This window comes from Parus major, chromosome 24 (assembly GCF_001522545.3).
Source record: "Parus major isolate Abel chromosome 24, Parus_major1.1, whole genome shotgun sequence".
In the NCBI taxonomy this organism is placed as follows: Eukaryota; Metazoa; Chordata; class Aves; order Passeriformes; family Paridae; genus Parus; species Parus major.
This window is the reverse complement of record NC_031792.1, coordinates 3,063,109-3,079,338: the sequence shown is the minus strand read 5'-3', so window position 1 is coordinate 3,079,338 and position 16,230 is coordinate 3,063,109. Positions and strand designations below refer to the sequence as shown.

The window sequence follows — 16,230 nt, the reverse complement described above, 5'->3', positions numbered from 1 at the left end:
ACTGGGTCACCAGCTGAGCCAGATCTCTGCATCACGTCCCCTCGCCGAGGTCACCCCAAATTGCCACGGAAAGCGATGTGGCCGCCCTTGTCCCAGGATGTGGCTTGCACACAGCAAATTATCACACAGAGACACAAGGAACATCTGTTCCTGTGTCCCTGTATTGGACTTTTAAGTGCTACCAAGGACATTTTTGTCTAAAGCCAATCTGGGAGAACATGAAATGCTTTCTTTGTGCAGTTTTTACCCCTTTAAATGGAAGTTCCTTTGCCTGTTTTCCCAGTATGTCCAGCCTGGCCAGGACTCTGTTTGTGTTCCCTGCTCCTGGCTTTTCCACTCAGCCTTTATTCCATGTAAACATTGGCTGCACTGGGTGCAGGTCACAGCCCTGAGCATGACCTCGGGTGATTCCCGACCTCTGCCCAGCTCCCCTCATCCCAAAGGACACCAAAAACCCCACGGTTTGCAGCCATTTCCCTTCCCACGGCAATAAATCCGTGCAGGGAGTTGGATTATCCATGCAGGACACACCAAGGGCTGACAGCCTGCCCTTGGCTTGCACTGAGGCTGCTGATGGATGGGGACATTTAGGATGGATTATAAAGTGTGGAGATGATGAGGGGGCTTTTACTCTGTGGAATAAGCAGTTCCGGTGTCTAAAACACCGCAAACACGGCTTCCTGCGAGAGAAACAGGGCGCGGGGGTAAACCTGGGAACGTCCCTTTGAATTGCAGAAGGGAAGATGGAGGATGCTGGTTATTGTACTTGAGAGATTTACTGAGAACACGCCGCGGGAAACGCCAGGCAATGGCTGCGAGCATGAGAACGGGGAATGCCGCCATTCCTGAGGGGAAGGAGTGATCTCGGCGGGCACAGCGGGGCTCGGGGGCACAGGGGGATCCCTGAGGGCCGTTCCGAGGCTTGCCCCTCATGGCGCCGCCATCTTGCGCTTCCCCTTGCCCGCCGCTCTCCTTCCCCCACCGCCCTCTATGCAAATCACCCGCCATTCCCGCGCGCCGATTGGCCCCTCCCGCCCCATTGCGAAATATGCAAATAAGGATCCGGCGCGCAGCGCGACGATTGGCTTAAAAGCCCGCCCTCTCCCCGCGCCCCGCCCTCCAGCCGTGTCGTCACTGGATATGCGGGCTCTGATTGGCCGAGGCGCGAGGAAAGCCGCGCCCGCCGCGGGGTTTGGGGGGGCGCGGGGAAAGCGCATGAAGGTTCGAGAACGCGGGGCCGGCCGGCGCTCTACGCCCCCTTCCGGCGCGCGTCACGCACGGCACGGACCAATCACTGGCGGGTGGGAGGGCGGGATCCACGCGCTGAGTGGTCAGAGCCGTGCGGGGGAGGCGTGGCCTTCTGGAAGGTTCTGGGCGGGTATAAAAGTGCGGCGCGGCGGGCGCGGGGCATTGAGCGAGCCGGAGCTGAGCTGTGAGCCTGCCCAGTGGTTGAACGAGAGACCGGGCCGGACTGCAGGTAACGGGGCTGGGGGAACGCTATGCGGGACGGGGCAGGGCATGGAGGGACGTAGTCGCTGTGGAGTGGTGTACGGAGGGTGCTGGAGGCAGCTCTGAGGAGGTTTGGAAAAGGCTGGGGGCCTTCCCGGATGGTTTTGTGTCCTGAGGATTCGTTCTGTTGCGGGAAAGGGGAGGGGGTGGCGAGTACAGTCTCATTTTGGGTGGCTGCGGTGCATTTTTTTTAACCCGGCGTTTGGACGCTTTTCTCCTAAATGAGATGCGCCGCGGGAGGGGGAGGAGCGGGGACTCCGCTTTTTTCCCCCGCCTCCATTAATTTTTATTGAAACGGGGGAGGGGAAAAGAGGGGAGGGCCTGCAGAGGCGCAGCGGCGATCTTAAGTCGCTGGGGGGCGGCCTGGGGCGGTGCCGGGGCATAGCGGGTGCTGCAGTGCCCGGCGGTGAGGAAGGAAGGAGCCGCGTGGGTGGAGAGCAGCCACGTGTGGGATGTGGGGGAGGGATGGCTCAAAGGGGGGGGGGGATCGGTGTCGCACGGGGCTGGGGCTGTGCCAGCGCACGCGGCCCGCCCGGCGGGGACTCCATTTCCCGGCAGCCCCCGGGCACGCCCCGCCGCCGTGGTCACGTTGCGCGGGAGGCGCGGGGCACGCTGGGACTGGGAGTCCCGCGCCACGTGGTGCGGGGGACGCCCAGCGGCGGAGGCGGGGAATGCAGGCGGTGTGCGCTGCTGGGGCCACGTGGGATAACGGGGATGGAATTCCAGGGATCATCCGGAATCCACAGAGCGGGTTAGGATCCAGTTACAATTCCTTGGAGTAGCGCATATTTTACTACACCGGGATGCTCCCAGCCCCATGTCGCCTGCCTTTCAAAATTTAAAAGATTAAATACCCAATTTTTTTTTTTTTGGCAAGTTACACCAGCTTCACTTTTAACTAAATTATTCTTATTTTTCCTCTTCTCTTTGTTTTCAGACAAGATGTCGAAGGGACCAGCTGTCGGGATTGATCTTGGCACCACCTATTCCTGTGTTGGAGTGTTCCAGCATGGGAAGGTGGAGATCATTGCCAATGACCAGGGCAACCGCACCACACCGAGCTACGTGGCCTTCACAGACACAGAGAGGCTCATCGGGGATGCTGCCAAGAACCAGGTGGCCATGAACCCCACCAACACAGTCTTTGGTAAGGCTGCAGGATTGGCACTCTTGGGAGTGATCCAAGAGGTTTTTCCTGGTTAGCAGCAAGGCTAAAGCTTTCTCAAAGAAATTAAAGTATATAAGTTATTTCTAACCTGGTTACAGTTGTGTAATTGGAAGTTAAAAGTTATTAGATGTAGGAAAAATGGTATTTAAAAAAGCATTTGTCATACAGCAAGTTATTCAGGGTAGATAGTCTTCAATGATCTTAATTAGGTGTCACAATGTGGTTTATGGCAGAGCATTTGCAGTATTTGAGTGATAGCACTGATTACACATCAAAGAGATGAAACTTAGTGTCTGCACCTGAATCTTATGGCAGTAACAATATTAAGCAAGAGATAGTGATTGAAAATATTCTGTATTTTTAGTAAGAATTCTAAGTTTTTAATTAGGAATGACTTACTAATATGGCTAAATCATATTTTCCAGATGCAAAACGATTGATTGGGCGCAGATTCGATGACTCTGTGGTCCAGTCTGACATGAAGCACTGGCCCTTCACTGTGGTGAACGATGCTGGCAGACCCAAGGTCCAGGTCGAGTACAAAGGCGAGACAAAGAGTTTCTACCCAGAAGAAATCTCTTCCATGGTTTTAACCAAAATGAAGGAAATTGCAGAAGCCTATCTTGGAAAGGTGAGTCTTGGGACCAGAGTGAGATGTGATAAGTTGTTCTATGTGAGGATTGATGTCCCTGACTGAGCTGTTTTTGCTCTGTCCTGCAGACTGTTACTAATGCAGTAGTGACTGTCCCAGCCTATTTCAACGACTCCCAGCGCCAGGCAACGAAAGATGCTGGAACTATTGCAGGGCTCAACGTGCTGAGAATCATCAACGAGCCCACAGCAGCTGCCATTGCCTATGGGCTGGACAAGAAGGTATGCAGGGGTCACTGTGTCTGGCCAGTGTAAACTGCTGGAGCAGTGCGGAGAGTTGAGTAATGAAAACATCATTTTCTCCAGGTTGGTGCTGAAAGGAACGTTCTCATCTTCGACCTGGGCGGCGGCACCTTCGATGTGTCCATCCTGACCATTGAAGATGGCATCTTTGAGGTGAAATCCACGGCAGGGGACACCCACTTGGGTGGGGAGGACTTCGACAACCGCATGGTGAACCACTTCATCGCCGAGTTCAAGCGCAAGCACAAGAAGGACATCAGCGAGAACAAGCGTGCCGTGCGCCGCCTGCGCACCGCCTGCGAGCGCGCCAAGCGCACCCTGTCCTCCTCCACCCAGGCCAGCATCGAGATCGACTCCCTCTACGAGGGCATCGACTTCTACACCTCCATCACCAGGGCTCGCTTTGAGGAGCTCAATGCTGACCTGTTCCGTGGCACCCTGGACCCCGTGGAGAAGGCCCTGAGGGATGCCAAGCTGGACAAGTCGCAGATCCACGACATCGTGCTGGTGGGAGGCTCCACGCGCATCCCCAAGATCCAGAAACTGCTGCAGGACTTCTTCAACGGCAAAGAGCTCAACAAGAGCATCAACCCCGATGAGGCTGTGGCGTATGGTGCAGGTAATGCAGCTCTTGGTGCTGCAAGCTCTGGTGTGGGGCCCTGGGTTTTCCAGCTGAATCACGAAAGCTTTGCAAAGCTGTAGGAATTCCCCTTGGACTTGCAATGATGAATCAGATTCCAAAGCCATTCGTAGTTTCCACCAGAAGTCGAAAGACTTGTGATGGTCCAAGTACCTTCCTTGGATGTCTGAGCGAGCCTGGTGCCACCTGCACGGTTCACTGGGTGCATCTGGCGGGGTTTTTAACGCTGTGTCTCTCTCTCCAGCTGTGCAGGCTGCTATCCTGTCTGGAGACAAGTCTGAGAACGTGCAGGATCTGCTGCTGCTGGACGTCACTCCCCTGTCCCTGGGTATTGAGACAGCTGGGGGGGTCATGACAGTCCTGATCAAGCGCAACACCACCATCCCCACCAAGCAGACCCAGACCTTCACAACCTACTCTGACAACCAGCCTGGGGTGCTGATCCAGGTGAGCAGAGAGCTCTGGGCTAGTTACAGGACACTCTCAGTGCTTTCACTGCTTGGTGCTTGAGGTAATTTTTAGGCCAGAGGTGTTAAATTCCTGTAATTTGTAAATTCCTGGTTGCTGTGATGAAAGTGACTCCAAAGCCATTCGTAGTTTCCACCAGAAGTCGAAAGACTGGTGTTGGCCCAAGTACCTTCCTTGGATGTCTGAGCGACCACATCCCTTCAGGATAATAATGAAATAACCCATTATTATGATTTCAGTGACACAGTGTGATGGTTTTTCTCCTCAGGTGTACGAAGGAGAACGTGCTATGACCAAGGACAACAACTTGCTGGGCAAGTTTGAGCTGACTGGAATTCCCCCTGCCCCCAGAGGAGTCCCTCAGATCGAGGTCACTTTTGATATCGATGCCAATGGCATCCTGAACGTGTCTGCTGTGGATAAGAGCACTGGCAAGGAGAACAAGATCACCATCACAAATGACAAGGGTAAGGATCTGCTCTCCTGAGGGCTGGGAGAGCACTGAAAAATGGGGATGTCAAGCTCTGCCTTGTGTTTTAGTCAGAACTTGGCTGTAACAGTGTTTTCACACACATAAATCTGTGTGAGCCTTTAAGTTGCAGTAATTAAAAAATTCATAAGAAGGCACCTTCTAGGCCTCCTCACCCCCCAGATATGAAGTTTGTAATGTTTGGGAATTTGAGATAATTCCCTAAAAAGGACTGAGTCCAGACTGATGAGTTGTGCTCTCTGCAGGCCGACTGAGCAAGGAGGACATCGAGAGGATGGTGCAGGAGGCAGAGAAGTACAAGGCAGAGGATGAGAAGCAGCGGGATAAGGTCTCATCCAAGAATTCCCTGGAGTCCTACGCCTTCAACATGAAAGCCACTGTGGAAGATGAGAAGCTCCAGGGCAAGATCTCTGATGATGACAAGCAGAAAATCCTGGACAAATGCAATGAGATCATCAACTGGCTGGACAAGAACCAGGTATGTCACATTCCATGTTGAGTTCCCAGGGTCTGGCCGAGCCACAGGGGAAGTCGAGGATGGAGGAGGAGAAGCCCTGGTTGCTGTGATGAAAGAGATTCCAAAGCCATTCGTAGTTTCCACCAGAAGTCGAAAGACTGGTGTTGGTCCAAGTACCTTCCTTGGATGTCTGAGCGACCTCAGCTTGGGAGCACAAAGAGTTTCCAATCCCTCCTGTTCCCAGCTGGAATTTGTTACAGGATGATGCAGAATTGCTCCCTGCTCCAGGAGCAGTGTGAGATGCTAAAACCAAGCAGATTCTGCCTTTAATGAATAAAGCCTGGCTTGGTGCTGGGGCTGAACCAGCCCAGACTGTTGCAATGTGGCACTCAGGCTGTGCTGTGTCATGAACAGAAGCAGCTGAGCTCTTTGTTTCTTTTGCAGACGGCCGAGAAGGAGGAGTTTGAGCACCAGCAGAAGGAGCTGGAGAAGGTTTGCAACCCCATCATCACCAAGCTGTACCAGAGCGCAGGAGGGATGCCCGGTGGGATGCCTGGAGGATTCCCAGGGGGTGGAGCTCCTCCCTCCGGGGGAGCCTCCTCTGGCCCAACCATCGAGGAGGTGGACTAAGGACAGCGGGAAATGCATTCCACTAGCAGTTAGTGTTGGAGGAGACCCCCGGCTGGGGGTTGGAGTGAAGGACCCAATCCTGTAGGCACATCTGGGTTTATTTTGCCAGATTAAAAACTCCATAACTGAGCTGCTGTAAACACAGAAAGGAAAGGAAAAAAAAAATGAAATCAAAATGGAACAAAACATTTTTTTTCTGGGCATTTTAAATACTTGAAAATGTGCACAGGTGGGAGATGAATACCATTGCACTTTACAGTACTGTAAATGAGTGGAAATGCAATTCATGTCCTAAAGAATAAAAACTATTTAATGGGCATCACACTGTCTCTGCCTTCACTTGTTTGTACCAGCTGACCAGAGTCAATAAAGGGAAAAATCCTAAAATACAAATAATTGCTGCTTAACTGGGCATCATCCAGGTGGGTGTTGCAGTGGGAAAAGAGGTTTGGAACCAGGTGCTGCTTAATATTTTAACTCCACCCTAAATGTTAATTCAATGTTTTGATAAGGGTTATTATGTGAAATCTCAGAACTAATTAGGTTGGAAAAGACCTTTTGGATGAATCCAGCCTGTAAATTGCATCTTGTAAATATGAATACTGGATGAGATTTTCCTAAGGGAATTACCAGCTGAAATGTCTGAACTTGCAGCATGGTTCAGAGGGGAGGAGTTGGAGAATTTGGGGAGAGGTGGCTTTTCAGCAAAAGTGGGCACTGTCTCAGTCTTCAATGAAAAACATGCTGTATGTATAAATTTGTATTTATATACTACCAGTGGAGGAACAATTAATTAAATTGCATCTAGAATCAGAAAATTCTTATCTCTGGGTTGAGGGAGCATGGGAGAGATGATCCAGTGCAGGGCTGAAAAATATTTTTTCTTAAATATAAAAAAATACACATAAAATATATTTATTCAAATGACCAGTGTGGGGCTTTACCCACCTCCAAAGCAATAATTCCCCTTGAGCTGTTCCCATGAATCCTGCCTCAGGATCCCAGCAGGAATTCTCCCATCAAGTTCCATCCAGCTGCTTCAGGTTGTTTTTGGGCTGTGCCAGAGCTGGGTCTGGTACCCAAGCCCTGGGGTTGACACAGAATTAAATGTGTAAAATGGAAACTCCTCAGGGGCACTCAGGGAATTCTTTCCCCACTTCCTTTACAGTCAGGAGTTCAGGCATTCCAAGGAAAGCTGGGATCCATCACCAGAGCTCCTGTGTCCCTTCTCCATCCTCAGCTCCACACACAGCACCAGCCCCCACCGAGCTCTGCCACATCCCTGGGCTGAATTTGGGTCCAAACATCCCTGAGTGCTCATCCCTGTTTTATCCCAAACCCCCAGCCAGCCCTGGAAAAACCTCTGGAGAAATTCACCTGTCCCAGCCCAATCCAAGTGCTTTTGTGCCTCAGTTTCCCCATGCTGCCAGCCGTGAGAATTCCCTAATAATAACTGGGGAATAATGAATTAATTAATCACACAAAACAAGGAGGGGGAATTAGGGTTTCAATACATTTTGGTTTGGGGACCCTGCTGGCACTGCTGGTGCTGGGCCACCAGATAGCAGCACCTGCCCACGGAATGGCACAGGTCCCTTTTTTGGGACCCCTCTGGGTTTGTTACATCACCCCAAAACATGGATGGTGTTTAATTTGGGCCAGAGCAGCACCTCCCATTAACGCTGTGTGCAAGGGTTTTGTTGCCTTGAGGGCCAGGAAGTGGAAATGGGGTTTGGAAAGTGATGTTTTAGGGTATTCTGTGGGTTAAGGGAGTTCTCTCACAGCTGGTGGGGCTCAGGGAGGAGGGTTTGGAGGGTCAATCCTACAAACACAGGAGGAGCTCAGGGGCTGGGCCATGGGGGACCCAGAGGGGACAGAAGGAGCTGCTGCAGCCCCAGCAGCACCAGGCACTTCTGGTGGAAAAACGAGGGAAAACTAAACCAAATTTATGGGATTTTTGTATTGATCACAACAAGGAAACCCAAAGAGTTGTCTGCGAAGCAGGGAAACTGATTTTAGTAAACCTCACGGGTAATTTCAAGTTCTTGACTCTGAGATATTTCCTTTTCTTTATAATCTTGAATTCATTTTTCTTCCTTTCTTAATAAAGTGGAATTCAAGATTTTCCTTCTTCTGCTGAAATTGGGTCAGGTTGGGTTGGAAATTCCCAGAGCTGTCCCTGGGGGCCAGAACTGAGGATCCAATGCAGGCAACACCCACAAAACTTCATTTTACTGAGGAAAGGTGAGAGGAAAGAGGAAAGGCACGGATGGAGACTGGCTGGAAATTCTCATTTTAGGAGGGATTTAAAGGCAAAATGCAGCCAAGGCAGGAGCGCTGAGCCTTGGGTTCCTGTTCCTGTTCAATTCCTGCTTTTCCATTCCCTGAATTAATCCAGGTTTGTTTTGTTCCTGCTGAAATCCACGAGCTTTGCTTCAGGAGCAGCCAAGGCACAGGCCCTGGGGCTGGGAAAAAACGGGATTAGTGGGTTTGGAGCCAAACCAGCCTGGAACCAGAGCTTTCCTTGCCAGTCCAGAGCCTTTGGAGTGCCTGGAAGTGGGGCTGGGATCTGAGGAATGACAGCCTGTGGAGAGGACTGTGATGGGCTGGCTTATGAGCCACAGTGGAAAATAAATAAAGCATATATATATATATGTGTGTGTGTGTGTGTATATGTGTATATACATATAAAATTTAAATAATAAATAAATAATAAATAAATAAATAAAGCATATATGTGTGTGTGTGCTTATATATATATAAATACAAATAATAAATAAATAATAAATAATAAATAAATAAAGCATATATATGTGTGTGCTTATATATGTATATATATAAAATATAAATAAAAATAATCAAAAATAATAAATAATATAAATAAATAAAGCATATATATGTGTGTGTATGTGTGTGTATATATATAAAATAAAAATAATAAATAAATAAATAATAGAAATAATAAATAATCAATATAAATAAATAAAGCATATGCATGTGTGTGTATGTGTGTTTATATGTGTGTATATATATAAAATATAAATAAAAAATAATAAATAATATAAATAAAGCACATATATGTGTGCTTATGTATGTGTTATACATATAAAATATAAATAATAAATAAATAATATAAATAAATGAAACATATATACAATATAAATAATAACAAATGAATATATAAACAAGTATAAATAAACAAAGCACATATATAGTATAATATAAATGAGAAATAAATAAATAATACATAAATAAAAAGAATGCATATATATAATATAAATATTAAATAAAGAAAGAATAAATAAATAAATAAATAAAAATAAAGCATATATATAAAAATAAATAAAATTATATATATAAATAAAGAATAAATAAATAAATAAATAAATAGCATATATATAAATAAATAAAATTATATATAAATAAAGAATAAATAAATATATATAAATATATATGTGTATATATATATATAAAAACATATATATGTGTGTTTGTATATATATATATATAGATATATAGATAAAGCATTTTTGCACAAGTTTCATGTATTTTGGGGGATTATTCAACATTTCAAAGCAGCAACAGGGCACCTAATCCTGGTACCTGGGGGTAAGGTGTGGATTTCTTCCCAGCGCTGCCTTTACTCAGCACACAGGAGCACTCAGCTCCCTCCTCCTCCTCCTCCTCCCTGCTCTTCTTCCACTCTCCCTCATCATCACCATCATCCCTTCCCTGCTGCTTGCCCAGCAATGCCCACCTCTCTCCCCAGGAATGATTTCCCACCGGGCAGCAGGACTTATTCCAGCCATCAAATCTCCCTGCAATCTTTACACATGAAATATTTAGCCCGGCCCCAGCGAAGCTCGCCGAGTGTTAACGTGTCACAAGCTGCCTGCAGACAGCATTAGGCTGTAATTTGAAAGTGAGTGAAGTGATAATTCCACGCTCCCTGCTTTTGTGAGCCTGCATTAATGCAGCTCTGCCAGCGCCAGGCATCGACAGCGCATCGACTCCCACTAATAGTGCGAGGGAGGGTGGCAAAATTGGGGCTGATGCAGGAAATAAAGGGTATTGACCAGCCCACTGCAGTGCCACAGCGGCCTTTAATCTATTACTGCCCTTGATGGGGGTGTTTTAATGCAACTTTAGTGTCAATCACATTTATGGTCGCACTCTGCCTGCTGGGGAGCGCTGGGAGGGCGGCAGGGCTTGGGTCAGGCTGCTGCTCAGAGCTCATGGCTATCGATCGTGGCCAGGCTCAGGGGTCTGGCTTATAATTATTTCATTAAACCATTTAATGGTTATCAAATATGAACCCCTCTCCTGTTCCATTTAGGAATTGTTGCGATTGCTAATCCATGTCAAGCTTATTTTACTTAAATTGGCTGATGTTTCCCAAGTGCTCGTCGTGCCCCTCGCTGAGGATCGATCCCAGGAGAGCCCCTCTCCCATGGCACGGGGATTTGGGGTTATATCTGAGTGATCCTGCATTAAAAATCATCCCAAATAACAACAGGACACCCTGGTCCCCATCTGAGTTGTTTTTTGCCATGGTGGGGTCACAGTGGAGGACAGGAGCTGGGCCAGGGCAGGTTCAGGCTGGATTTTAGGGCAAGGTTATTCCCCCAGAGGTGCTGGCACTGCCCAGGCTCCCCAGGGAATGGGCACAGCCCCGAGGCTCCAGGAGGGGCTGGATAATATGGGATTGTTTGGGTGTCTGTGCATGGCCAGGAGTGGGACTGGATGTTCCCTGTGGGTCACTCCCAATTTAGGATATTCCATGATTCCTTCTGAGCACATTCTGTGCCTCAGTTTCCCATTTGACCCATGGAATTCCTTTTTTTTCCCCACTCATTTGGAATTTAGGGATGAAAAGGGCCAATGATGACCAAAATATTCCTCTTATTCTAAGACAGGCTGCTCATGCCTGTCAAGGAGGGAGAAAATTCCCTTTCCAAAGTGTTCTCAAATCATTTATGAGAATGAAAACAATTCTGATGTTTTTCCCATAGAACCAGGCCATAGAACCCAGCTGGTCCCAAATGTTTGGGGCAGCCTTTGGAGCACGGCAGGAAAAGCACAGAGCTTTTCCCTCTTCCCAAAGTGAGTTATTCCCCACATGAGCACCTTGTCCTGGCACAAACCAGGGGATTTGGGGGGGTTCCTTTTGGTTCCTCAGCCTCTAGAGGTGCAAGAGTTGCTCCTGGCACAGTCTCTGTGGGATCTGGGCTTGGTTTTCTCTGTTAAAACAAACTGCCAACTCCTCTTACTTTCACTTTTCCTCCATGTGATTAAGTCAGGGTTTAATTCCTGCAACTGGAAAATCCCAGAGGAGCTGTAGGAATCCCAGGGACTCTCATCAGCTTCCCCAGGGCACCCTCCTGCCCTCTCCCCCACCCCAAACCTCACAGATGGATAAAACCTGGACGAGCCCAGGTGTGGGGAGCCTTGGGAACACATTTGTATTCCGGATCCATTGGAAGCCTGTATTCCTTGGCACCTTTCCATTAAAGCCCTGGATGCTCTGGAAGAAGCTATATCTTAATTTGAACAAAGTGATTCCTGTTTCTGTGGGCAGGCAGTGCAGTTCCTGCAGAGTCCTTTATCAGTATTCTGTGCTGCCTCCTGGCAGCTGCTCATTTGCTGTTGCCTCAACCTGTGCTGACCTCATTTTCTCTCACAGAGCAGTGAAGGATTTGGTAAAAATTAGTTATATTAGTGGCTCCCGATCCAGCCAGTTTATTTGTGATATGACAAATATTTCAGCCATTAGGATCTTTCCGTCTCTTAGCAGCTTAAATGCACTCACTTATATTCCAAATCACTGCTTAATTTAAAAGCCTATTTGTGCAGATTGTGGCAGGCAGGGAGAAAACCCGTGGAAAGCTCACCCCTCCAAATAGGGCTGGGATTGGATCCCCCACTCCATAACTTCACACTCCCACTAATCACTCCCAGCACGCCACCAGCACAGCAATTCCGTGGAGGAAAGCTGGGAGAGAGCTGGGGATGCAGGGGAGGGATGGATGCTGCCTCCCCCCACCCCTGATGCCTGTGCCTCAGTTTCCCCCGCCGCCCTGCCGGGGTTCTGGGGAGCCAGGGGGGTGTGGGAGTGAGAGCAGAGTTAGGGAAGGGCAGGAGGGATTAAAACCATGCCTGGCAGCGGATAGGAAATCGTGGAATGGTTTGGGAGAGACCTTAAAGCTCATCCCATCCCACCCCCTGTCCTGGGCTTCCACTATCCCAAGTTGCTCCAAGCCCCATCCAACCTGGCCTTGGACGCTCCCAGGGAAGGTTTTGGTTTTTGGGAGGATGTTTTCATGTTTCCCGTGTCCCAAACACAGGAATAACAGGGGAATCACCTGGCTCGACCCCGCAGTTCAGGGCGGGAGGGAAGGGCTGGAAGCACGGGGAGGGTTCCAGGATCATCCCCGGCTGCTTTGCCTCCTGGAACTCCTCCTCACATCCAGCCTGCCCATTCCCCCAGGCTTTATTCCCACTTCCAGGAGGCTTCAACCCTTCCTTTAGAGGCTCGTACGTTTTTATCTGCTGGAGATAACATCAGGATGTGACTCTAGGGCTGCGTTAAGGGAGATGCCAGTGAAATCCCAGGAGCTGCTGATCCCGGATCCACCGGGGTCTCCTTGTTCTCTCCCTCTCTGAGTCTCCCAGAGGAACTCCTCAGTTCCTCAGTTTCCCCAGATCATTCGAGGGTTCTTTTTTCCCCCTTGGGACTCCTCAGTGCTCCTTTGAGGGCTTTTTTTCCCCACCCAAATCTGGGAAATGAACCTAGGTTGTGCGATTTATTTTCTGCCTCTTCTTCCCCCTGGAGCTCAGCTGTCGGGCTGAGACACACCAGACATTTCCCTGGCACTTCCAGGAGCTGATTTCTAAGGAATTTTTGAGGAATAAAGGATGCACAGCTTAACCCAGTAAATCTCTGCCCCTGGAGCTCTGCAGGGAGGCAGCTCCAAGCCTTTACCTGTGTGAGTTATCCCTGCTTTTCCCTCTCCTCCTGCCAGGTGAGCTGATCCTGAATCACACCTTGCAGGGCAGGGACAGCAGGATTTCATGGATTGCAGAGCCTTGGGAAGGGAAGGAATTCACCAGCTCAAAGAGGCAATGGCCAAAATATCATTTCCTTCAAGGGAAAGTTTTGTGCTCGTGGGATTCATCCCTCACTGCCTGCTCCAGATAATCCTGCAGAACATCTTTAGGGTTCTTAAAAAGCAAGGAAAGGAATTTATAAGTTCCTGGAATTTTACTCACATGGAATTGCTGTTTATGAGTGTGTCAGCTGGGGTGTTTGAACTCAAATTTAAACATAAAATAGCTCTAAAGAAGTTTTACAGTAGGTAACGGCAGAGACTAAAAATAATTATCCTTGATAAATTTTCCTGCACCTTTCACAATTAGGGAGAAACATTTAATTGTGAGGAAAAGCTTCACAAACCAGAGCAAACTGCAATTCTTGCTCAGCCTCACTCCTCAAGGCTCTGGGAGTTCAGATGCTGATGGAAGTGGATCGATTTTCCCCTATATTGAAAGCTTCCAAAAAAAAAACCCTCCTCAACAGAAAAAAAACCCCAACCCACCTCCCGGGCTGCAAGTCCCATGGTTCCAATTAAAATCACCTGTTAACTTAAAAAGGTCTCTTTTTAAAAAGGGTTTAAAAGATTTTCATTTAATTGATTCGATGTAAAATGCCCTTTACAATTACCACTACAAACTACTTGTTTCCCACTGAGTAAGACCCAATTTGAGATGTTTATCAAGACTTTGCACTCTTTCCACTCTCCATACTGAGTTCTTAAATTCCTTATTGACAGCTTGCATCTGTCAGCCAGGGATATTTTTGGTTTGTGGCAAGAAAGCTTTTAAAAGGTTGTAATGGCTTGATTTTGTAGCCTCTGCAGCCTCAAGAAATAAATCAGCTCTGAATGGCCTCGAAAGTGGGGGGCAGTGCTGGGAGCCCCCTCATTTCAGAGCAGGAAAATGCCAGGGTTTCACAAATTTCTCAGTGTTCACATAAAGTTTTAGTGGAAAAAAATCACCCTGCTGTAATTTTTCTCTCTTCTTCACAATTAATAAACCCTGTGGTGCTGACTGGGGCCTCCTCAACCTCTGACTTTGACTGTGGGGTTTATTTAGAATTCTGGGGCTCCTCCCTGTGGGTGCTTTCCAACCCAGAATATTCCATGATTTGTCCTCAAAAGACTGATGACCCCCACAATTCAGCTGAGTTTGCTGTATAAAATCCAATTCATTTTACTCCATTTGCTGTCTCATTGTGCAGATTTAATTTCATTTTATTGATTATTATTCATTTATGAATTAAATAAATTTATTGAATTTATCCTTTCATCAAGGAAAGGATCCAGAAATCCAAGTTCAGCTTGTTGGATGTTTGAAGCAGGCAATTTTAGTCTGGATATTTTTTTTGGGGGGGAAAAGCAGCTTCCTTTTCCTTTCTCCTCTCTGGGGAATGAAGAATTCTCCATCTCTTCCACCCAGCAGCACTGAATTCTTGCAATTCTTCGAGAAATCAAACAATTCCTGTAACCCCAACCCTTAGAGCTTGTAAAATACAAATATTTTAGCAGCCAAAGACCCTTTTCCTGCAGTTTTACACCTTTGACTCAGGGAAAAAAAAGAGAATTCTCCAACTCTTCAACCCAGCAGCACTGAATTCTCACAGCACTTCGAGAAATCAAATAATTCCTGTAACCCCAGCTCCCAGAGCTTGTGAAATACAAATATTTTACCAGAAAAAAAACCCCTTTTTCTGCAGTTTTACACCTTTGACCCCTTGGAGCCAGGGAGGGAAGGGTCTCTCTGCAGAGGAGTCTCCACCTGCTGCCTCCAGGGAGCTGCTGGGAATTGGCTTTTCCCAGGAAAACCAGCAGCTCTTATGGATTTGTGAGCGCTTCAGGCACCAAAAGGAAAGGGATTTTTCTCCCTGGCAGTCAGCATGGATGGAATTGAACAAATATCAGTCCAGGAGAGGATGTTTTTTCCCTGTAAACCCATTTGTTCTCCATTAAAGGAGAGGGAAAGCGTTTCCCTTCAGCTCCTCCACCTTGTGCATCCTCCCCAGAATGTAAAAACAAAACAAAACCAGCTCCAAAACCAGGGGCTGGCATCTCCTGCAGTTTGTCTGCATTTCAGCCTTTCTCCAACATTTATTTTGGGGGAAAAAAGGCCATTTTTGTCCTGCTCAGCAGCGATTTCCACAGCCACAATTTCCCTTTAATAAAACACATTTTAAGTGTGCTTTAACCCAGCCCAGCTCTCTAACCTGGGCTTGATGCTGATAAAACCCCCCTCATAAATTACCAAAAACCCCTCCTAAATTACCCCAATTACAGTTTGATAAGCACAGAGTTTGTTTCCACACTAAATTCAAATTCTAGCCAGACCAAGAGAGAGAACCTACAGCCCCAGAATAATTACAAACCACAACAGGTTAAAGTGTCCAGCACCAAGGTGATAAATATGGGCATAATTACGGGGTTATTGTAGGAGCTTAATTAGGAGAGCTGTAATTAGCTTATTTTTCCCAATTTTCATTGAGCAGCTAACAAAAATCAAATGGAAAATATTTTAATTTAAAAGGCATTCTCAGCATAGGGGTACTAGAAGAGATTTAATTATTCATTGATAACTACGGGGTGGAGAAATCACCTCTTTTGTGCCAGGAGTGGTAAAAAGTGAGGCTGACAGCCAAAAAATTAAACAGGCAGCAGCTTTTAGACTGGAATTCTGGTGTCAGTCCACGAAGAAATCTGGGAGTCAAACCTTCAATTTGGTGAGGTTTAATTTGCAAAGTTTCGTTTGCAAAATTTGCTTCTCTAGTTTTGGGGGGTGAGGGGCTGCTGGGCACTGCCAAGGAGAGCCTGGGCCCCCCAAATTTCCTGGGTTTTGGTCCTTAAATACCCAAAATTCCCTGGGTTTTGGTCCTTAAATACCCCAAA

At 47.5% G+C, this 16,230-nt stretch overlaps 1 protein-coding gene and 3 non-coding genes across 4 annotated transcripts; all 4 read left to right on the top strand.

The window, feature by feature from the left end:
- The first annotated feature begins 1,352 nt into the window (after positions 1–1,352).
- HSPA8 (heat shock protein family A (Hsp70) member 8) lies at positions 1,353–6,578 on the top strand. The gene is made up of 9 exons (XM_015649820.2): positions 1,353–1,477; positions 2,447–2,656; positions 3,103–3,308; positions 3,398–3,550; positions 3,635–4,190; positions 4,456–4,658; positions 4,948–5,146; positions 5,415–5,647; positions 6,071–6,578. The coding sequence occupies exons 2-9, from the start codon at positions 2,452–2,454 to the stop codon at positions 6,254–6,256; spliced, it is 1,941 nt and encodes a 646-aa protein (XP_015505306.1). The 5' UTR covers positions 1,353–1,477; positions 2,447–2,451; the 3' UTR covers positions 6,257–6,578.
- LOC117245512 lies at positions 4,289–4,385 on the top strand. Its single transcript, XR_004500244.1, has one exon. It is a non-coding gene; the product is annotated as a small nucleolar RNA SNORD14 (small nucleolar RNA).
- On the top strand, positions 4,773–4,869 carry LOC117245513. The gene has a single exon (XR_004500245.1). It is a non-coding gene; the product is annotated as a small nucleolar RNA SNORD14 (small nucleolar RNA).
- LOC117245511 lies at positions 5,728–5,824 on the top strand. Its single transcript, XR_004500243.1, has one exon. It is a non-coding gene; the product is annotated as a small nucleolar RNA SNORD14 (small nucleolar RNA).
- Positions 6,579–16,230: the final 9,652 nt, after the last annotated feature.

Coding starts and splice junctions, on each gene's coding strand:
- HSPA8 (XM_015649820.2), top strand. CDS start 2,452: ATGTCGAAGGGACCAGCTGTCGGGATTGATCTTGGCACCACCTATTCC. Junction 3,309..3,397: donor CAGAAGCCTATCTTGGAAAG/GTGAGTCTTGGG, acceptor TCTGTCCTGCAG/ACTGTTACTAATGCAGTAGT. Junction 3,551..3,634: donor CCTATGGGCTGGACAAGAAG/GTATGCAGGGGT, acceptor CATTTTCTCCAG/GTTGGTGCTGAAAGGAACGT.